The sequence below is a fragment of the Oryzias latipes genome, chromosome 9 (genome assembly GCF_002234675.1).
Source record: "Oryzias latipes chromosome 9, ASM223467v1".
In the NCBI taxonomy this organism is placed as follows: Eukaryota; Metazoa; Chordata; class Actinopteri; order Beloniformes; family Adrianichthyidae; genus Oryzias; species Oryzias latipes.
Genome location: NC_019867.2, coordinates 17,324,116 through 17,346,792, shown reverse-complemented (window position 1 = coordinate 17,346,792; position 22,677 = coordinate 17,324,116). Strand labels below are relative to the sequence as shown.

Below are 22,677 nucleotides of genomic sequence, written 5' to 3'. Positions count from 1 at the left end.
CACCCTGTTGTCCTCAGACTGAAAAGGGAGGGAACGGAGCGAGTGGGGAGAAGTGGTGGTTCCCTCCTCCTTCTGGATTCAGTTCCTCTCTTCTTTTGTGCCGAGAAGATCTGACTGCGCAGCCTGTAAGTACTGTACTACTTGTGCCTCCTGTTCTGACTGTGAGATGAGAGCAGCGTGGGTGACGAGGAAGTAAAAGTTGACAGTGCAGAAAGATTTTTCAGAACTTTGGGATTGTTTAAACAGGAGTTTCAGTTTGCCGGAGGAACATTTATGAATGAAGACACTTGATATTTACAGGGGTTTTTTCATCACTTCAAAATTATTGTACTTTTTTTTTTTTTACAGCTGATAACAGTGATGGTTCTCCCCAAACTTTGAGCTGTCAGATTTTATTCTGATTAACTTTCTGGAAAACTTAAGTCTTTTTTCTAGATACGATAGTTAAATTTAAAGTCCCGAACCGAAATAAGCTGTTTTAGTGCCAGGATAACCCAGATTACTTTGTGTTTGTTCTCAGGAGACATTCCCACATGTGACACTTCACGACAAGTAGTTCTTATCTCAAGCCTCCATGTTTCTGATGATACCTTTAACCTGTAGAGTTGTACTGTCTCTCTCATGTTAACTGATGATAACTGGATTTTTAGACTTTTTTAGTGCGGTTGTCTTTCTTCTTTCAGAAAAAGTCAAATATAAAAATCACGCTAATAAAAACCCAGAAAAACCTGTAACTTTGGTTTCAAGATGATGTAGTTTTTCATTGCATAATCCACTTATGTCATGGTAAATTCTCTCCCTGGAATCTTTGGCTGTTATCCTTTTAATGAGGCTCTGCAGTGTACTGGCATTATGTGAAAGGGCAGTGGTTGGTCTTTACAGCGCAATAAAGATCTGCTGGAAACTTTCCACAACAGTGGGGAATCACGTAGGAAAAGAGCATACCTTGCCTCCTTTTCTGGCTTATTTTTCTACAAGAAATAGGTGTTTTTTGTCTGGATTGGGTGAAGGAAAGATGTTTGGTTGTGGCTTTACCCAGTTGTTTGTACGATTACCTCATTTAACAACAGAATAATATAATGACAGAAGTGCAACCAGGAAGGAAAAAGTCTGTTCCTGCATGGCACTAATTAAGAACTAAGGCTCCTGAAAGGAGCCTGGGTAATGCTTTAAGTTTGGGAGCTCCACCGTTTGGCCAAAAACAACCCAGAGAGCAGTACAGGCTCAGTGAATGAGCTGCTGCCCCCAGGTTTTATAGCCAGACCGCTGAATTATTAAACAGAGCAGAGGCCTTAAGTTTCAGGAGGAAAGTGGCTTGCATGAAGATGTTAAAACAAATATGCAGATTGACTGAAAGTTTGAGTGAGACCATTCAGGCCGGCAGAGAATTGGAGCCGTCACTATTTGTGGAATTTGTAGCTCAGTCTACCTGTGGCAGGCTGTTAGGCAGGAATTGCATGGAAGCAGAATGCATGTATGCATTTTGTCCTTTTGGGGGTTTACCTGCATTGTGATTTGATCAAGAACGACACACGAATTTGACTGAAGTATTCATCTGAATTTGAATAATTGTCCTTTGCACTGCTAAGATATCTATCACGTGTCAAATTATTTTCTCCACATGTTTGTATGTATGAAGGAAAGAAAAACAGTAGTTAAAAGGCTCAGTCCACAATATGCAAACACATTCTTTATGTAAAATAATCACAGAAAAGATAATTAGGAGGAGACATCATGGAGTCGCCTGGCTGTGTTCGGGCAGCAGAGGTGATGAACTGTTTGTGTTCCCCTTTGGTTAACCCTGTGCTGTGAATTATCTCCTTATCACAACAATGGGGCTGTTTCACTGAAGGAGGTGCCCCTGAACTGACAAGCCAAGTGCAGGGTGCCTTTTAAACGCAGGTTGAAAGGGGTTGTCATGGTAATACTTGTCAACCGGGAAGTCTTTCTCGGAGGCAGGCGGTGTGAGGGTTGGGTGTCTGAGAGGCGACCTGGCCAGTTTCAGCAGTCAGAAAAGGGAAACTTCAGGGCCGACAGAGGTGATTCCATGCCCCACTCAGTCAGGGGGAAGGTTTTTATCAGCCCCAGCGGGAAGGTGAGGGGACTCGTAAAGAAAGGGAGCACAATCGAGAGCAGAGAAACTCAGGTATGGCTGTTTAGCAAGTGTGTTGAGTAACCAGTCTGACTGCTCAGGTGTACACAGTGTTTACCTTGTTTTAAATGCTGCAGAAAGTATGTATCTTTACAAAGAATCTAACAGCAAAATGAAGCCTTTAATCTATGGAAGTTCAGTGTTGCAACACCACTGTTTACTGACTAAGCAAGTGGAATAATGCATGCATCCAAGCATGAACACACAGAGTACACTGAGGGCAATGTTTCTAAATATCTGTTCAGGGGCTATGTGTACACCAGGTGAGATCAACATGTCACTCAGCCGTGTTGCTTCCCTCATTCTGAAAAGGAGCTCAATGACTGGACTGTCCAGACCCCCCTGACTGTCAGGGAGATTTCCACAGCTGGCTCAGACTCCCTTTGTCACGTTTCTGTGGGTCCAACTGCCTACAGTCAGCTTTAAAAATGCAAGATGACAGGCAGGAAGATTTGGGAAATTTTTTTTCTCTTACCCGCACCTACTTTCTTATGCTTTGACGGTATATTGAACACATTGAAGAAAATAATTGAATTTCTTTTATGTTGTTGATGAGAATAATCAACTTCGACTCTGAGCTTGGGTCCTCTTGAGGGGAAAAAAGGCTGGGATTTACTGGCCTGAAGCTTCTGCTGGAACGTACTGAACTCTCCATTGATATGAAACACGCACAGACTCCTCCTGTTGTCTAGGCTGGTGGAGCACCATACAAGGAGGTGAAATACTTCCCTCCGTGATAAATGTGTATATCCCCCTCAATCACTGATTATCATAAACCTGCTGCTGCAGGACCTTGTATGGACTCTGTCCACACATCTGCTCCGCATGCTTGTGTGATCATCCTGACACAGCTAACCTCTCACATAGCAGCATGCTGACTCACATAATGTGTCCATAAAATGTCTGTTTTATTCACTCAAACTGCTTGTAACTGGCACCTCAGCACTTTTAAAGCCATGATTTCTTTGGTTTTATTGGCTGCTTATGTAATTTGTTGAGCAGCTGTAATGTAATGTTTATCGGGAAATGATTGGACATGACTGCTTTGTCACCACAAGATCATCAGATGTATTAATATCCAGGAGAGCAGCACATCATGAATCAAAGCCGTTTAATGCTTTGTGGAGATCATGAAATGTGGAAATTATGTTTATGTTAAAGAAACCTTGACCTCATGCTCCTCAACAGCTCCCATGTTGTGAAACAGAGGATGTGCCAACGACTAGAAATCAAATCTTTCTCCTTGAGAAAAAGAGATCCTTCCCTTGACCACAAATAACAACTTTCCTGGATGACAACCACAAAAGTTCAAGGGTCAACCCTCCCCGTGTTCTTGTTGAAGAATGTATTGTTACCTTGACAGAGTTGTCAGTGTGAAGAGCAATGCAAGCTCCCCTTCTGTGTGGAGGAAGTCCCTTAAGAAGACCTGTCACGTCCTTCTTATGAAGATGAAGAAATCTTAGGATTTATGAGTATATACATGACACCCGTTTTCCTTTTGCAGTATAGTACAACATCTGTCTAAGTCGGATTTTGTCTGAGTATAATTCATTCAGCTATTCATTGAGCTTCTTGTAGCTTTAAAGTCTCACAACATCTTTTGCTCTTTTGTAATAGTGTTTCCAGTGGTCTCTTAATTACGATTAAGCCATTTTTAGCCAAAATCAAAAAATCCTGTGTCGTTGTCCAGCAAACAGTTTCTGCAGAGCGGCAGGAGTTAATCAGAAATTCACCTCTGAGTTGTGGGCGGGACCGTGGATGTGGTAGCAAGCCCTCGCCCTTCCCATCATCCATCCGTTTACTCACTTTCCCTCTAGTTTACAGCCTTTCACACCCCCAACCTAACATTACAGTTGCAACAAAAATGGCGAGCAAATTGAAGCTATCCAGCCGAACAGTTCTGAGCAAGATGTCAGTTCAGACGAGGAAAACAAAGAAGTACATAGATCTATTTGTCTGCAAGTGGATGCACACAATGGAGCAGAACAGGGGGCTTGTTGCTCACCATAGATTCTATGGACTCTAGAAGGTAACTATATCACACTTACAAGTTTTATGTAACAACATTTTCTCTCTCCTGGAAAATTCACAATGATTTGATTAAAGAAACACGATTTTAATCTTAATTTTATTTATATATGTCCTCCATCTCAACAAAAATGGCAAAAGAACGGGTTAAAAACAGCAAAAACCCAATTTTGATTGGAGTGGGTCTTTTAAGATGATCTGGTCTCCTCAGCATCTTTCAAACATGATGTCATCTGCCAACTTTTCGTACAGCATAGAGGGAAAATATGAGTATGATCAACTAAAATAACTTATTTCTAGGTTCTTTTTATAATCACTGGTGTCATCTTGAAAACTGGAGGTAAGGGGACGGTGTAGCTGCCAGGGTCCAAAGCCAGATTTAGCAAGGCCCCCATGTTAACCTGTCACAGATGGGGCACTGGTTTTGTGACAACAAACTTAACTAGCAAGAGTGCTATGATGTCCAAGTTATGATGGAGTTTTCCATAGGGAAACAAACTGATCAGCTCATCTCTTTATTTTCTGTTCCTGAGAGCCAAACCAAGGCAGGACTGTGGAGACACGTACACTACAGTGTCTGTCATCTCAGTGCCTCCAGGACTTTTTGATAATTGCTGTGCTTAAAAAATATTTACTGTAGTTTGCGACAGTCTTTCCAAAAAATGTTGATATTTTTCAATAATAAATTCCAGTTCACGGCTGTGGGAGGACATTAAAGCTGCTGTTTTTCCCCTGCATTTATACAATTCCTAATTAAATGGTGATTTATTTTAAAATCAAGCTTATTTTTGTCATATTGTGCAATAGCACCTATAAAACTTGAACAATTACTTAATAGGGACATGCTTTGTAACATTTTCCCCAACAAATAGACAGCATTAAACTCATATTGAAATACTACATTTTTACCATGTTATGAATTATTTTAGTCTTGTTAAAAAAAATTTTTGGCGAGGAAAAACAATCAAGTGAAATGTGACCATTGGCCACCCAGCCTTAATTTAGGAATTCTTAAATTGAATCTGAAAATTCAACACAGAATTATTGCAAAACAGCTGTTTCAGTTAGAAAGATCACTTGAACCAAACACTTCTTTTTAGACATGAGCAAATATCCTTAAATGGTACATTTAGTGATTTGTTTACACAGCTTTATCAGCAAATCATTAGGTCTTTCATCAACTTATCTCAGTGTTGTGTTGCAGCAAAGTTGTAGTGATTGAACAAACTTGTGTAGAGAAAAATGTTTGGAAATTGGATGATAAAAGATAAAGGGGAAATTCATGGCTTCTCATTTGCAAAAAAATCCAATAAAATATGTCAACTGGATCTCTTTAGATTCTCTCTTAGGATTGATGATTGGAGCTGACCAGGAACTCTCCATCTACCCAGGTTTTCAGGGAAAAGGAGATAAAAGTCTTTTTAAAAGCATTTTTTAAATCAGGTTCTTCCCTTTTCCCAGTCCAGTCAGTGCAACCACAGATTTGCCTGTGGCCATCGCTCAGCAATTTTGGTAAAGTTGTTGTTCACCTTCCGACATATCTCTTCAGGGGTTGCCACAGCAAATCAGCTTTCACTTATTCACTCAACCCTGTATTTTATCTGGGATTGGGACGTACGCATGGGGGGCCCAGACTAGTGCTCCCTGGTTACTACAAGTGCCTTGCTTAATTTTGGCATGGGTGAAACTCTGCAGGTTTTATCCTGGGACTTTGGTCAGAGGTCTATGTCACTAATCTCAATGACAGAAAAGAAAAGAATCAAAGTCCTAACTCAGACTTGGTTCAAATTCAATGAGACTTAAGGAGACCTGTATATGTATGGAAATGCCTCCACAGCTATATGAACACATTTTTAATCAAAGTCAGATTTAAGCAAGAGGAAAGAGGAAATTCAAACTAAAACTTTCTCTTGTTAAACCTGAATCTACAATTCACAGAGTGGACTTGGAGTGCCTTACTTACACACATTTGCACAACTTTAAATCTGCAAAATCACTTAAAATAAGCATGTTTGTCATCAGCTTCATCAATTGTTGTTTTGTAATCCCTGTATTTCCAGTCTAACTGACAAATGTTACAGTGACAGATCAGTGCAGAATCATGTTTTCTCTTTTTACTGTCTATTATTTTAAGTTTCAACAACAATTTCTAAGAGAGATGACTTTAACTGTGTTTTGTTTAATTTGAAGTGGTCTACATACATTTTTGTCTCAGCACCCCGCAGTTTGGATTTCCTGTTGTTTTCTAGCTTTAACTTATTTTTGGATCAGTTAATATTTGCCTCTTTCCCTGGAGATATTCTTTGAACTTCCTGGGGACAGACAAAAATAAAATCCAAGTCAAAATCCGTCGATTCCTATGTTAGACATCCTCAGTTGCATTCTGCCATGCTGAGTTTATGTCACCACGTGTAAAGCAGCAAACAAAACCTGTCAGTTCAGCATTGTGAAAGCATCTCCAAAGGAGGATATCAACTCTAGAATGAAGGTGAATTACTTTTTAAGGTCATGCTTTCCTTTCCCCAAATGTGACGGGGTGCAGGCCTGCAGAAAGAAACGTGCTTCACAGAGACAGCATCCAGGAGCTTCTAAAAGCAAATCTTTATGTGGAAGCTCAGAGCTGCCTTCTGTGTTGAGGCTCAGCAATTACATAAGAGCGCACTGAGCATGAAAAACAAACCAACAAAGAACCAAACTTTTGGAGTGGGCTTTCCTTTGCTAACCATCAACAGAGGATTTGCCTTATTAGGTTAGACTGTGATTGAAGCTTTTAGTGTGGAGTAGATGAGTAGATCTTTTTGATTTGGTTCTGCTGTGATATGACACAGAGTTACTGTAATGGTATGGCTTAAGTCATGGAAAAAATTCTTGGAAAAAGGAGACTTTTTTTCCTTTCAATGCTTCAAAAAATTAAACAAACCTCAAAGGTTTACGCCTTCAATCCATCCATTTTCTATACCCTTCTGGGCTGTGGAGGTGCTGGAAACCGTCCCAGCTGTCAGGGAGTGAGGGAGGGACAGCCGTACACAGGATGGTTATTCATTATTAGACCATGCAGGGACAAACAGCATAAAGAAAAGCATGTATTCTAGCATATCTATGTTTGAACTGCCTCACTGGTTGTGTTTTGTTCTTCTGATGGAAATCTTTAAATGCCTCACTTGATCAGGTAACTTTAGATTAGATTATAAGAACCTTTACGTTGGCTACATGAATATTTCCAAATTGGTTTAGTCTTAAACAGTTCAGTGTTGTGTTATTGTGGATTAAAAAATGGAAGTTTCGGCAAAAAAAACGTGTAAAAAGAAAACTTGTTGTAAAATATTTGTTTTGTTTTTGGAGTTAACTTGTGTAAAATAATAGATCCTTTGTTTTCCCTAAAAGGAAAATGACAAATAACTCTAGTTTTATGGTAATCACCTTGAGCCCACTTCTAGTGAAAAGTTTCCTGCTCAGATGAGATCAGATGGAAATGCAGATCAGCAAGTCAAACAGTGCGAAAGCAGTTTGTTAACATTGCCTCTGATCAATGACTCATCATCTGGATGTGATCCTGGTGCTCAACCATCTGTCATGGACGGCCATTAATTAGATTGTTGTCACAATTCCCCATCTCTTTTTCCTGTTTCGTAACACAGATTTTCTGACTATTCAGATGACTGACACTGTTGTCTGGTTACTGAATCATTGATGCTGTCAGTGCTTGGGCTTTATACTGCATACAGAGACAGAAAACAGAAGTTGAGGGGTTTTCAGCAGAGGTTTTAGTAGTCTTCAGCAAATTCCTCCTGGAAAACTCATTAAAGGATTTGCTATTATTCCAGAAACGCTTTTCCCCACATTTGGTTGTTGCTTTTTTATTTTTATTTTTTGTCATGGATTTGCTCAGTTGTTTATATTGGTATAAGGTTGGAATCAGTTGCCAACTTCCTAAAGATGTTTTGGTTTCAGGGTTTTCGGATGCTTGGTTTCTATTGTAAGGTAGCCTTTCATAAACACACACACATATTTCAGCGCACTTTTGATGTTGAAACAGCAGACTGATGATTACGACTAGGTTTCTGCTTTCGGCTTCTGATCCTGTCCACTGTCCAGTCCCTTCAAGACAAGCTGATTATGCCATTGTAAGACTGGGGAAAATGAGACAGAAATGTGAATCACGCTCATTGTTTGGTCAATTTTTCCTTGGTTACAGTGAAAATGCGCTCACTATTTGGAATACGAATAGGATAATGGAGCAATTATCCAGACTGTCTGATGGTCAAATAGGAATTTTTATGATGAGAAAGTTTTCTGTAGAACCTTGGAAAGTCGGAACAGAGATGAGTGACACAGTAAATAACATTTTACACATTAAAATATTAAAATGAAACCCATTTCGTATTTCAGATGACACACTACAAAAAAAACAAAAAAAACTCAAGAAAGTAAAAAGACCCCTGTTCAGAAAAAAGGTTATTTTCTGTATTGCAAGAAAAATAATCTTATCAATAAAGTTTTATATGGAAATTGAAATTAGTGACTATATTTTTAAAAAAATTCAAATTCTTGGTGAGACCATTTTTCTTACCCCATTATAAGTTGTTGTTGTTTATTTTAATGTGCTTCTTTAAAAAACAACAACCTACCAATGGGGTTTTTTGATTTATTTCAAAAGGGCCTGTTTTGCAGTGCAAATATTACCTTAAAAATTAAATTTAGCTATATATGGATTTGATATGCAAGGATAAATGTTCAACGTATTTTGTGGTTTTTTTCTTTAATATTATTTCAACGTTCCTGTCACAGTGAAAAGTAATTTGATTTTTAGAGGCAAACATGAACTTTGTGCTGAAAATGAAGCTTTACAAAGAAACATCACCAGTGGAACATTGTGGGTTCTGTCAATGTCACAGCAATACACATTTGATTAAAAAGCCTGTTGGATTTTGGTTGATACGTTATAGTTAGGGATGGACTGATAATAGTTTTTCCGGCCAATATTTGCCGATACCGATACTTAAGTGTCTACAGTAACACAAAGTTTAGATTTTCTATTTGTTACTTTATTAGAAATGCACAACTTTTCTTTTACTGGACAATCACATTGTACTTGACCTTTTTAACATACAGCAAAGGATCTCATATGAACAAGTATTACTTTAAAACTTTTTATATTTTACCGATATTGAAAACTCAAACTTTGCAAATATTGGCCAATACTGGCACTGATATATCGCTCCATTCCCTAATTATAGTTTATGTCTAAACAAAAATATGATAATCCTATTTAGATCTTCTTCATTATGTGGCTTCTTATATGATAATTATTATTTTTGGGGAATTTAAATTTTGAAAAAACAGTGTCATTTAACCCTTAATGTTTGTGTCTTTGCAGAAAACCTTATGCTGTGCACGAGAGTTTGATAAATCACGGACCGATTGGAACAGAACACATGCAGACTCAGGTGAGGCCCTTTTTATGTGCTGTCGTTTGCATAAAAGTTTCAAACTTTAAATCGGCCATAAATCCCAGAGAACAACAACAGCTCAAGTCTGTGTGGAAGATAGCGGCTGAACTGTCACTAACAGGCACACAGGTCTTTCCCATGACCTCTAGCAACCACGCAGACAGGATGAAAGCACCTGATTCAAAAACACAGCGTTCCAATACAAGAATTAGACCTGCCATTGTGTGCTGACCGAGGACGACAAAGATAACCATGGAGACTGCTGGAGTTTAAGGTTGACATTAAGAACCCCTTACCATTTTCTTTGACACCGGCTCCTCCCCCTGACAGGGAAAGACTAGTGTGGGGAGTTAATGGTCTCATAACGATCCTCTGCAGCCTCGGTGCCCCACACTGGTCCCTCAAGTGAGTTCTTCCCACATTTGTGTCAGAAGAGATATGATATAGAAAGAGAGAAACACTGATTCCCACTCCTGAATCAGGGGCCTTTTCATTACTGGCTCCCCCTAAAAGAGGCCCGTTATTCTCTGGAGAATAGCTGTGCTCACATGGTTTCCCACAGAGAGCGTTGTTTACGCGAGGCTGTCAGAAAAACATGGCAGGAGCAAAGTTCACACATTGTTGTTGCTCATCCACATCTCATTTCCTCTGTGTTCAGCAAAGTGCAGAAGTGGTCGGCCGTCTAAATGGCTCTGGGATTGTTTTCTCTGGGAAGCCTGGAGTTTCGTCAAACCAGCATGTTCTAACTTCTCCTGAGCTGACCCATGAGGTGGTCATCTCCCCCGGACTTCCTACTTCTCCTCTGAGCCCCTCTATGAGGAAGATGGGTGAAGAAGTCAAGGCATGTGATAACCTTTAAGTTGTGTTTCTAACTGGTGAAGCTGAGGAAGAGGAAAATGGTGTAGAAGGGCTCCTCCATGTGGAAAAATCAAGTATTGCCTGATAGATGTGACAAAAGTGAACATGATAATCTGTTAAAATTCATGGTCATTTCTGTTTATGTTCTCTAATCAAGGGGTCAGAGATGAATGGAGGAGGGCCATCAGCTCTTAGCTTTGGATCATACTATGGACCTTCAGAAACACAAAGTAAGACCCCCCCCTCCATTATAAAGAAAAAGCAAAATATTTAAGATCATGTTTTAAGTGTCAAATAACTGACTTTAACATATCTCAAAAGAAAAAAATCGGATGAGTTAACCTTCTGTTTTGGTGTAAAAACTGTTGAAAATTATGAATGAATTTATGAATGAGAAACTTTAAATTAGAGATTTTGAGATGGATTTGTCAATTACATTTTAAACTATGTAAGAAATTAGAGCCAAGTAGGAGCTAACTAGACCATGACCACTTTAAAAAAATGTATGCTTATCAGAGATAGACTGTTTTCCCTAATTAAAAATGTTCTGAAAAGTGTTATCGGTATTGCAGGTAGAGTGTCTAATGGAGACCGCAGTGCTTCCACTCTACCCAGAGGCTGGGCACCTGTTCGAGAAGAGAGATTCATCAAGTTTTCCGGGATAGGACCTGTGGATGAGAGCGGGATGCCCATCGCCTCCAGATCTGTAAGACCCAAAAAAACAAAAACAAAACTCCTTTATCTTCTTGGTGTAGATGACTCATTTTCTGCACCCCCCTTCTTTTCTTATACCAGAGTGTCAACAAACCCAAAGACTGGTACAGGAGCATGTTCAGACAGATCCACAAGAAGCCAGAAGGTAGGGACGCTGCTCCTCCTTTTTTTCTTCCCACGCTCGACTGCACAATGAATTCCTGTGTGTCCATATGCCTGAAACTATTGAGGTGATGCAGCAACAGCGTGTTGCAGAAGCAGCACAGGCCATGATGAAAGAGCACGAAGGCATTGTGTCATGAGCTCTGTCAATAATCCAACTTTTTATCCTAGCCCCTCCTCAAGCTTAAGGTTATTTGTCTGAATAATGGGTTGTGTTGTACAACCTCGTTGCCTAACAATTTGATCCTAAATGGTTTCTTTTAAGACATGGATAATAGCTGCAATGCTCAACTAAATGTGTGCAAATTGTCTAAAAAAAATCTGTCTTTTGCTTGCTGGAACCAGAGTTGGAGGACTCTGAGCCCTGGTCGTCTGAAAGTAAGTGCTTTGGTTAGATTCCACATCATTATAGGGCTTGGCTGCACAGTACATTTGAATTCTAATCGTCACTAATCCACAGGCCTACGGTGGTCTGGCAGCACAGAGACAAACGATAAAGACGACCAGAATCTGTTCAGACTAACACCTCACGGAGCTCTGCCAGACTGGTGAGTCTACACAATTGAAGTTTGAGTCACCCTTGGGCGGTTTAACAAAGTTGTCAACCTAAACCAATACGACTCTAAACATAAAAAAACAAACAAACAAGTAAAGCAGCAGGAAATGAAGTTCAATAACATTGCAGAACATTTTAAGAAAATACTTCTTTAGTTCGACATCACCTCTGAAGTCTGCCGTGATGCAACATCAAGCTGAAGTAATAATCAACATTAAAGAAAGGCTGACATTGTAATATGAACTTTTTCCTGAGAGGCAGATTTCTCACCTAAGTTTCCTGTAGAGATTAAAGATCCAGGTTGTTTGCTTGGCTAAGTTTGCTAAAAACATAGGTTTAACTCAAGTCAAGGGCAGGGGAGGGAAAATGAGTGGGGCAGAAAAGTTTGGTTGTGTTGTTTTATGTACTGCTGCCATGATGAAGCTGCTGTTCATGTGTGTCTGTCTCCATGCTGTGACTCAGGAGCGAGGATGTTGATAAAGTGTTAGACCCAGGGAAGCTTCAACCTCAACCACGGAGCATCTTTGATTTTGAACCAGGAAAGAGCTCAACCTCGGACAGCCACAGCCAGGTACGGCCTCATGCAGCCACAGCCGGGGCAGACAGAAAACTGTTGCAGGCTCTGAAAATGTTACACTTCTATAAAGTCTGTTTTCCCTGTGAGGACCTCATGCACAGGTTAGCCCCCTTTTCTTTAAGGATTAGAGGCTAAGTCCTCATATTTCATCTTCTCACGCAAAGGTACTTAAGTCAAGGCAGCATTCAGCTCTGGCTGAGATCCCTTTTGTTACTGCAATGGATTTCCGACATTTTTTGTGTTCAACCTTTCAGACAAGAAAGGACATGACCAACATTGGTTACACACTCAGTCAACGATTTATAAGGTGCTTTGCTGGGGATCTTCGTTCACGATCCTGTTAGTCTTGGATGGTTCAGGGTCTTGTGTGACTGAGAATGTGGTGGTTTGAGTTGCAGAGTTATGCCTCAGAAGCTGCTGCCTTTTGAATGGCTCCCAAAACAATGTCCTAGATCTGCTGTGGTTATTGTGTTGTGTCTACACTTGTGAAGAAAAGGAATCTTTGTTTCCGCTCCGCTGAGGGAGCTGATGTGGGCCTTGTGATTCGCATTATGGTGTTAACCTCTTGTGGTGTATAATGCCTCACAGCATGGAGACTTATTTAATTTCCTTTTTATGACAGTAGCCGATGCTGAATGTCCTGAACAGTGTTTGGAAAAGCAGCTCGCAGACCATATCAGGTGTTGTTCAGCTGCACTGCAATAATATGATCTAATAGGCGGGAGGTCCGCTCACAACTTGGGTGGGACGACAGGTTTTTCACATTTTCATCCAACAGCTTAAAAAAAAAGGAATCCAGCAGGGCCTTTTAAAGTATTGTTTGATAGAATCTGCTGCAATTAATGTCTTTTTTTTTTTTTAAAGTGAGCCTTTAAAAGTATCTGCCAAGCTCGTTGAAGGAAAAAATATGCTGGTTTGTTCAGCATCGCCAAAATTTGTTTAACATGTTCAAGGTCATTTGAACTTTTCTTTTAATGATTCTTTTTAAGTATCTGGGACTAATTTTCTCATCTCTTTTGATATTTGCTTGATTTTGGTGAGCTAAAATACATTTATAAAATTTCAGACATTTAGCGATAAACTTTATAAGTGAAAAATGTCTTTTTGGTTGGTCAATTGGTTCTAAATCCCCCTCAAACTTTCACCCCCCTTTCATATTTTTAAATCAGCTTAAAAATTCTGTCATACCTGGTGCCGAAATGACATTATGGATGTTTTATGTAGTTTATCTCTAGGTCTGGCTAAAATCTTAAATGGGCCTAAATAACTTTTGGCCTGACTATTACAAGAATTCCACGATCTTACATGATCTAGTACATGATCTATGGTACATAATTACATGATCTAGTCTTCTCCATGCCAATAAAAGAAGGATTTCACAATATTTGATATGGAATGGGAATTGCTGGTCAATTAATTCTGTTTGGAAAAATAGTGATGTAAATTTTGTTTCATTTTCTTACATTGACACTTTAGATGAGTCATGACAATTTAAGGAACAGGAATAACTGCTTCTTAAACATTTTTACACATGCGGTGCATTTCCTCTCATATGACGAGTTTTAAGAAAAAAGCTTTAACAATTTGGTTGTCTGTTTTTCTTCCTCTTGTCTTGTTTCTCTAGAATCTTTTATCCCCAAGAAAGCAGCCAGAGAAAACAAAATCTCCTTCCATTGAGGTGAGTGTCTTTAACTCATCAACCTTTCATCAAAATTCATACTTTAAAAAGAAATCTTTGCCAGGGACTCAATATGCTCCCAAAGTAGTTGTGTTAATCTTGCATTCCAACGTCATAACTGCTGGGCCTTAGGCCAGCTTGGCATCCGAGTTGAGTCAATTTGAGGCTGAACTGGACTCGGAGATTCTGGGTCTGGAGAGGACACTTTCGCAGAAGAAGCAGCGTCGAGGCTGGGGTGAGGTACTGAGCCCCCCTCCTGATTCTCTCCTGAAGCATCCCTCCTTCCTTCTAGCTTAGCAAAACAAACCCCCACCGCACCCCTCCTTCTATAGTGCTCTTAATGAAAGCTGTGTGTCAGTCAGATGCTTCAGCCTCTTTAGCTGTGATTCGTTCCATCTTCCCCTTCTTTGACACAGCTGACTGCCTCAGAACTGCCTGCCCTGCACTCAGAACGGCCCGTTTTCCTTAATCACACACCTTCCTGCTCTGCACAGCAAGCACAGACCGGCTGCCAAAAAATCATTGTGGGCTTTCTTTGAATCTGATTTGTATGATACCGTTTCCACTTCCAGATCCTGAGTTGCTTGCCAATAACAACACATTTCATGCTTTTACTGATTCCTGTCACTGAATGTACCTCATGGGCTGCAAATTGACAAAAATCACAGACAGCTGCAGCAGATCAGCATGCAGTGCTGTTTGTGGCCTAAGGAGAATAGGACCCAGGAGATTTCTGAGCTCCTCTGGGAGTGGCCAGCACCTCCACTTTGTGTTATTGTGAGATTTCCTCTGAGCTGTAAGCTACTGAGAGAGAGGGCTGCTGGGAGGCGACTGTGGTAAGTGTTTGCTCTACTTTCAGGAGGCCAGATCCAGGGATCCAGTAGCTGCTCCGAACACTGGTGCACCCATCCACAGGTTAGTCAACAACGGTGAAAAAAGTCATAGGAATTAATTTGCATATCCTATATTTGTTGTTTAAGTTGATTTTTGGGATATTTTTCTTCACTTTACTAAAAAAAACCATGTTACCTTTTGCATAACACTTGGGTAGAACAAGTAGTATAACAGCTTGTGCCACTCTTATTCCGACACGTTTGCTTCATCTTGACAGGCACATTCAGTGTTGGGCTGTTAGTGAACTGAAAGTTGGTGGACTGTATCAAAGCTACACATGCTAAGACAGGTTAAACAACAATCTCCACACAGACCCCCTCTGAGCTCAGCAGCTCATTCATATGACATCACTGCATAGCAGAAACTGCTGCTTTCTCCCTGCTGGTTCAGGAATTCCAGCAAACATTGATACAGTACTTGGAAAAAGTGCTTGTCAGGTGATCCAGGAGGTCTCTGCACTGCGGAGAAGCTCTAAATTTAACAAGTTTGGTGTTTGTTCTTTCAAACATCAGACATTTCTCACATGTGCTGGACATTCTTGCAGGATTCTCTCTGTTGTGTGCTAAACCGAGCTTGAAGATTTAAAACCATTTCAAATCTTGGAGGAAATTATCCTGAGACGTTTGAAAGAAATGCAGAGCTGCTTTTTTTTCAAGCTGCCCGGCTATGTACTGAGAAATACTGTGGAAAAAATGTTAACGAGCTCAAAGGAAGCTTAACTTTAGTTGGGTTTTGAGTTAATTTCTAACTTTAAAACACTCAATTATCCCTGTGATCATGAATGACTCATAAAAATAAAATTCCACATTTCCTTGACTCGAACACTTCCATCCATTATTTCTAAACAATATCTTTGAACCAGATGTTTCTAATAGTTTTTGTTTTAACAAAGAGGCACTTTGAAAGTAATAAAAACACACAGGGAGCTCATTATTTCTTCACTTTTTCAGCAATTCATCCTCAGCACAGCATTTCCAGTATTCTGGTGCAACGTCAACGCCTTCTCCTGCGTATGGTAAGAATATATATATATTTTTTTACTTAAACACAAACAATGAGGCTCATTTTTACTCACATTGTTCTGCCCTAATATGTCTTAAGTTTCCCCCTTTATTTCTCACGTCCTTCTGGTACAACCACAAGCAGTTGTTGAGCATGTGGAAAGTCTGTGAAGCCTTTTTCCTATAGAAACAGATGTAGATGGGTGGGGAGGAAGCACACAAAAATAGGAAAGGGAAACTCGAAAGAACTGATTAAAGATTAGCTTCATCCACTTATTCTTCCTGAGAATTTAACACCCCTTTTAAGCTGCTGCAGTTGATGTGTTGACTATTTTTTTGAAACTTAGCAACTCATGTTCAGGGGGGGGGGGGAAACAAGCGAGAAGATGCATTAACCTCCTCTTTCATCGTTGTCCATGTGTTCCTCAGCAGAAGTCGTTTCATCAGCAAATGAAACCATGGAGCTTCCATCAAAAAAAGAAGAAAAAAAGGTGTGTGTTTGCCAATGATCTAAAAACCACAAATCTCGTTAAATAGCTCTCATAGAGTTTTTCCTAATGACTTTTTTGTATTTACAGATGAAAGCTGCAAGAGCCAGGTTTGATTTTCAGGCTCAATCACCCAAGTGAGTTGCCTGATTTGAAAACACGTCATTTATATTCTCGTGATTATTTGTTTGTAGGATTGAAAATGTATATTTAAAATTTTTTTGTTACCGGATTTTTCCTCGATTGAGCTTTTGTCTCTGCTCAGGGAGCTGACGCTGCAGAAAGGGGACATTGTTTACATCCGCAGGCAGATAGATGCCAACTGGTTTGAGGGCGAGCACCATGGAAGAGCTGGCATTTTCCCCACATCTTATGTAGAGGTGATTTTCTACTTTTGATAAATCTACTCACCTGATAGTCGCAACAATTAATGGATGGATGGATGGATGGATGGATAGATAGATAGATAGATAGATGGATAGATGGACACTGTAATCGAATGTGCCAGATAATTATATGCGTTACAATAATATAGCAAACATCAGAACATTTATGACAAAGGGTTGATACATTATTTTTTTCCTAGGTACATGGTTACATGAGTCCATCTTTGTGTTAATAAGCCCATTTTCATTTGGAGTTTAGCAGTTAGATTTTCCATAATATCAACTTGTTTAAGTCTTTCCATGCTTGTTGAAATGGGTTTCCTCTATTTATACATTTCAGTGCAATAAGCAAAAGAATATTTATTGTTCTTGGTCGCATATCGTTTCAATCCCAATTAACAAAACAAATAGTAATGGATGACATTTCATATATATTTATAATGTTAACTTCACATGTTCCTCTTAGATTCTGCCTCCTACAGAGAAGCCGACGCCCATCAGGTCTCCCAGTATTCAGGTGCTGGACTATGGGGAAGCTGTGGCTCTGTATAATTTCAACGCTGACTTACCCGTTGAGCTTTCTTTCCGGAAGGTGAGTAGCTCAAACCCACTTTGTAAAAATAATAAAACTTAGCAGAATAAGGTGCCTCTCATTTCTTTAAGCTAGACTTTCTTGCAGTGATTGACTTTATTATACATTTTATTTAACCTTTTATTTACCCAGGAAATGTCCCTATTTTATTAGCCTAAACACGTTTTATCTGACGCTATTGGTGGATCTAATTGATTTTGTTGTATTTATTTTATTTCATTTTTAATAAAAATGAAAAATTGAATCATCAGCAAGACTGACTTCTTTAGTTTAATAACCCAGTGTCTCGTTTTGTCCTCAGTGATCTCTGTCCTTGAGTCTGATTGAACACTATCTGAAATATGCCAAATTCTTTACCAACAGCTCTCTGGAAGTAACCTTGCACAAGCAAAATTCTGGTTTTATAAGAAAAAGAGCATTTTTCGTTTTATTTACAGTTTCTCACAGATCCCACAACCAAAAATTGAAAATTTCATTTAGCCTGTTGGCCAGTGCCATTGTTTTACTGTTAAAGTTTTTGTTTAAAATTGGTCACTTTTTGAAGTTGCTGTTGTGTTGGAATGGAAAATGAAGAACAGATCGATCAAAAAAAGCTTTATTTTGTCAAGAGACAAAACGGAGCCTGGAAAATGAATCATTTTAAATTTGTCTTGTTTTTTCTTTTGTAGGGTGAGGTGATCAGCATTAGCAGACAGGTTGATGACAAGTGGCTTGAAGGCAGGATTTCTGGAACAAACCGAAGCGGCATCTTCCCAGCTAACTATGTCCAGGTCAACAAGATGCCTCGCACCAAATTCTCTTTGGACGGTTACACACCAGGCCCCACCTCTCCCATCCCCACTGGACCACAGAGTCCAGGACGACCACTGCATTCCCCTTCGCCGCGATCACCGTTGTCACATTTCTCCCCCACTTCGCTGAGCCCAAAGCCATCTTCACCTGTTCCGTGTGGCACCCCGGTTTCTGAGTCACACTCTCCCATACAGACCCCTTCACCAGGTCGAACACCCTACGGCACGTACAACGCTGCTCCATCCAACAACCACAACAGCCACTGGTCTTCTCAGAGCTCCAAAGTGAGAGCTGTGTCTCCTTCCACTCAGTCACCAGCATACGTGCACAAAGCAGGAGCTCTGTCAACAAATGCATCCAGACACTCTGATGGCTCACAGGTCTGCTGCACTGTCACATAGCATGTTCACGCCTGCGTTGTCTGTGCTGACTTGACAGTTGCTCATCACTTTATTATCACAACATTTTTTTTCTGACAAATTTTCCGTTTTCCTCAGGGTGCCATCCCAAACCAGGTTGCTCCTTCAAATCCACCTGTCTCCTCACTGAACAACATCAGTTCAACTGCAGCGCAACACCAACCGTACGTCTGTCTGTCTGCAGTTCTCAAACCGTCTGTCGGAAGCTGTTGTCTCTGATTTCTTTGTCCTCCCAATTTTAGATATAAAGCTGTTTACAACTACAAGCCGCAGAATTCAGATGAGTTGGAGCTCAGAGAAGGAGATATTGTACACGTCATGGAGAAGTGTGATGATGGATGGTTTGTAGGTGAGTTTATTTTTTGAAATGCATTTAATTTACTTTTTCTATTTGTGAAGAAAAAAAAAACTGAAGCCACTTTTAGGAATAAGGTTGGGGTCACCTTTTATCTAAACAAACGTGTGCAAGACCTAACATGAATAATTCAGATTAAAGCGGGTAAATTAAAAACAAAACCATATTAAATTGCAAAAAGGGGCTCTCTGCGCCCCTGGGAAGCCAACCCAGGCTTCTGGCGTGTTAGTCCTACAGCCAGCCAGCTGAACTGTCTAAAATGATAACATCTGACATGGACGGGAAAAAAGGCTAAAATGGCAATAATGTCTTTGGTCTATATTATATAGTAAAAAAGCTTTAGTGATGTGTTTATGTATTTGTATTTTATGTCCAAAGGCACTAAAAAATCCATCATCTTCTCCTGTTAATCTAGAGCAAAGGCACAGGTGTTCTCCTGTTAATCTAGAGCAAAGGCACAGGTGTTCTCCTGTTAATCTAGAGCAAAGGCACAGGTGTTCTCCTGTTAATCTAGAGCAAAGGCACAGGTGTTCTCCTGTTAATCTAGAGCAAAGGCACAGGTGTTCTCCTGTTAATCTAGAGCAAAGGCACAGGTGCAGCAGCTTGCCAGACCTCAGTCTCCACAGAAACAGTCTCTTTTCTGCCAGGGGATCCCCAGAGTGCCCCCAAACCAGCCGAGAGACATAGTACCTCTGGTCTTCAAGACCAATTTCCTTGTAGAAGTGTTACACGAGTCTTACCAAAGACTTTAAAAATCGGACCCAATGCTTACTTCGCCAGTGGCTGGGTTAAAAAGGGAGAACCCCAGGTGTGTGACAACTAATAGGACTTTTACTCCTCCCAATGGGAATATCTCTGCAGGGAGGTGTGCAGGAGGCATCCGAAATAAATTATCAATCTGCTTTAATTGGCCTCTCTTGATGTGGAGGAGTATTTGCTCTACTCTGAGCTCCTCCCGGATCTCTGAGCTCCTCTGCCTATCTGGAAGGGGGTGCCCAGCCACCACGCATAGGATACTCATTTCAGGTGTCTTTATCAGGGATCTAATTATTTTGGTCATGACCCAAAGTTCATGACAATAAGTGAGGAATGGAACGTAGATTTAGTTGTAAATCTTGTTTTATGTATTTATTTATTTTTTACTACAACAGCCAGATACAGAGATGGAAGTACTGATCCACCTATCAATCTCATGCTTCTTCCTTCTTTGACTCGTGAACAAGACCCCAATATACTGAACTTCCTCCATGTTGAATAGTTTGCCATAATTTCTTTAAAACCAATTGAAAGTCCTTCTCTATGGTCTCATTGACTCCTCCCAGACCAGTGATTTTTGCCTCTGCAACTGCCCAATCAGCTTGTTTGGGAGTCCTACTAGGCCGCCAGGTTCGACAGGACTCCTGCTTCACCTATCTAAATCCATAAACTGGAAAACCTTTCATCTTTGTCATTTTAGCTATTAGCTTTTATCCAAAGCGTCTCACACGTTTATTACTGTTAAGGGGAAATGTGGAGTTTAGTGTCTTGCCATAAGTGAATAGGACTTATTAACCGCCTCCTCAGTTTTCACACGCTATGCTCCCCTCTAGTGGACAAAGGGAAACACTACAGGTTGTAGAGCCAGAAATAAATTATCATTTGATGTTTTAACCACAGTCTTGTTTTTTTTTTTTTTTGTTATGTGTGATCTCGTGTGTTCTTCTCTTGTAGGTACGTCAGAACGGACTCATACTTTTGGAACTTTTCCTGGGAATTATGTGACACCTGTTTAACTTTAACTATCACTTGTGCACACCCATCAAGACTCACTCCCCCTCCCAAACCACGGAGCAACAGGGCCTGCATGCTCACTCTCTTTGTCATAAAAGAGCTCCTCCATGGCTTCCCCTCTCACCTCCTGCACGTGTGTGCGCGCACATCCAGAAAATGTGTGTGTTTGTGGTGCACAGACTTAAAGGGTGTATTCACGCACACCGATTGAAAAGAATGAACACAGATGAGGCTGTTTGGAACACTAATGATGGACAGCTATGGACAGCTGTAGAATATTTCCACAGAAGAACACTGGTTCAGATCTTACTCTATTATGCATTCAGCTTTTTCTACACAGTGCCATCACTATTCAGTACTGAAATGTATGGATTGTTCATAGATTTTTGCTAGAGTATTAATGATTCTCTCAAATATGCTCCTCAGATCTTTGAGAAACCTGAAGGAGGTCTAAAGAAACACCACAGAGTTCTGTAAACAGCAGAAGTGTAAAGCACATAAGGGTTCAGACAGAATAAGATCAGTGGACATTCATTGTACATTTTATTGCTGTTGGGATTTTAACTTTTTTTTTTTTTTTTTTTTTTTTTTTTAAGGAGTAGTTTGCCAATGCAAAGTAAAAATGGACATATATGGTGCAGTTATAGAATATTGGTGTTTTTCACCTCTATAAATAATAAAAAAAAAACTGTTTGGACTAAGCAAGAATCTAAATGTCTTTTCAGAAAGATTTCTTTAGTGAATATTTAAAAAAATTCTAGCATTTCATGCCAAAAAAAAGAATTCAATCTGAAAATTTCTTTCTTACTTGTTTATTTCTTTCCTTACTGCTACAGCTTTAGAATTCATCTTTTGGTTGTGAAACTAATGTTCTTTCTTTAAAAAACAGTATTTGAAAACGTTTCCAGATCTGTGCTGGTCAACTATTTTGATACGTTTATATAGAGAAGAACTTGAAAGCCTGATTGTAAGTCTTATTTTGGAGTTTTACATGAGAAATGCATGATTATCCTTCAAACTATTTTGTAGAAACTGGGGATGATTGTACAGATTGTGACAGTTTCTAAAATTAAAAGTATAATATATATATTTGCTTCAAATATATTGGATATATATGGTACACAATTTATATACATAAAAAATAAACAATAAAGAGTGATATCTAAAGTGACTTGGTTGTTATTCTGATCATATTATTACAATCAAACACAATCAAGTTTGTAATTAGAGGAATTATGCATAAAATAGAGAATTAGTAAAAAAACTACACAATTTAGGCATTTTCACAAAGTGTACATGCATGTCTAGTGTGCTATTGGTAGCTCATTTGCTTTTATAATCATTGAATATTTGATAAAAAAGGAAAAAAAAAGGAAATTCCAGTCATCGAATAGTAATGATTGGAATTTCAAAAAGCTAGAAATTACACCCGCGGGGAGCTCGGAGTAGAACCGCTTCTCCTCCACATCGAAAGGAGCCAGCTGAGGTGGCTCGGGCATCTAGCCCGGATGCCCCCTGGACGCCTCCCTGGAGAGGTGTTCCGGGCATGTCCCACTGGGCGGAGGCCCCGGGGAAGACCCAGGACACGCTGGAGAGACTACGTCTCTCGGCTGGCCTGGGAACGCCTCGGGGTCCCCCCAGAGGAGCTGGAGGAAGTGGCTGGGGTGAGGGAAGTCTGGGCATCTCTGCTCAGTCTGCTGCCCCCGCGACCCGGTCCCGGATAAGCGGAGGAAGATGGATGGATGGATAGAAATTACAGTTTTTAATTTTTTGCCATTTTACCATTTTTAGCGACAGCGAGACTA

General features: G+C 40.0%; 1 protein-coding gene across 5 annotated transcripts; it reads left to right on the top strand.

Annotated features, from left to right (window-relative positions):
* Nucleotides 1-22,043, top strand: sorbs3 (sorbin and SH3 domain containing 3). 5 transcript variants are annotated; one of them, XM_020706052.2, is made up of 21 exons: nt 1-125; nt 9,558-9,627; nt 10,289-10,471; nt 10,646-10,718; nt 11,061-11,194; nt 11,284-11,347; nt 11,710-11,742; nt 11,825-11,912; nt 12,383-12,491; nt 14,122-14,175; nt 14,308-14,415; nt 15,035-15,090; nt 16,020-16,084; nt 16,500-16,561; nt 16,649-16,695; nt 16,824-16,938; nt 17,411-17,536; nt 18,205-18,306; nt 18,826-18,911; nt 18,990-19,096; nt 20,813-22,043. In XM_020706052.2, the coding sequence occupies exons 2-21, from the start codon at nt 9,616-9,618 to the stop codon at nt 20,872-20,874; spliced, it is 1,686 nt and encodes a 561-aa protein (XP_020561711.1). In that variant the 5' UTR covers nt 1-125; nt 9,558-9,615; the 3' UTR covers nt 20,875-22,043. The 5 variants fall into 5 exon arrangements, with proteins under 5 accessions (XP_020561711.1, XP_011477656.2, XP_011477654.2 ...); XM_011479354.3 differs by having other exon boundaries at nt 3-125; nt 18,205-18,708; nt 21,299-22,043; XM_011479352.3 differs by having other exon boundaries at nt 4-125; nt 16,503-16,561; nt 18,205-18,708.
* Nucleotides 22,044-22,677: the final 634 nt, after the last annotated feature.

What these genes read in the sequence shown, in the direction of transcription:
- sorbs3 (XM_020706050.2), top strand. An exon ending in TTGAGCTTTCTTTCCGGAAG is followed by an intron (nt 17,537 to 18,204) that starts GTGAGTAGCTCA and finishes TTTCTTTTGTAG; the next exon opens with GGTGAGGTGATCAGCATTAG. An exon ending in GACACTCTGATGGCTCACAG is followed by an intron (nt 18,709 to 18,825) that starts GTCTGCTGCACT and finishes CGTTTTCCTCAG; the next exon opens with GGTGCCATCCCAAACCAGGT.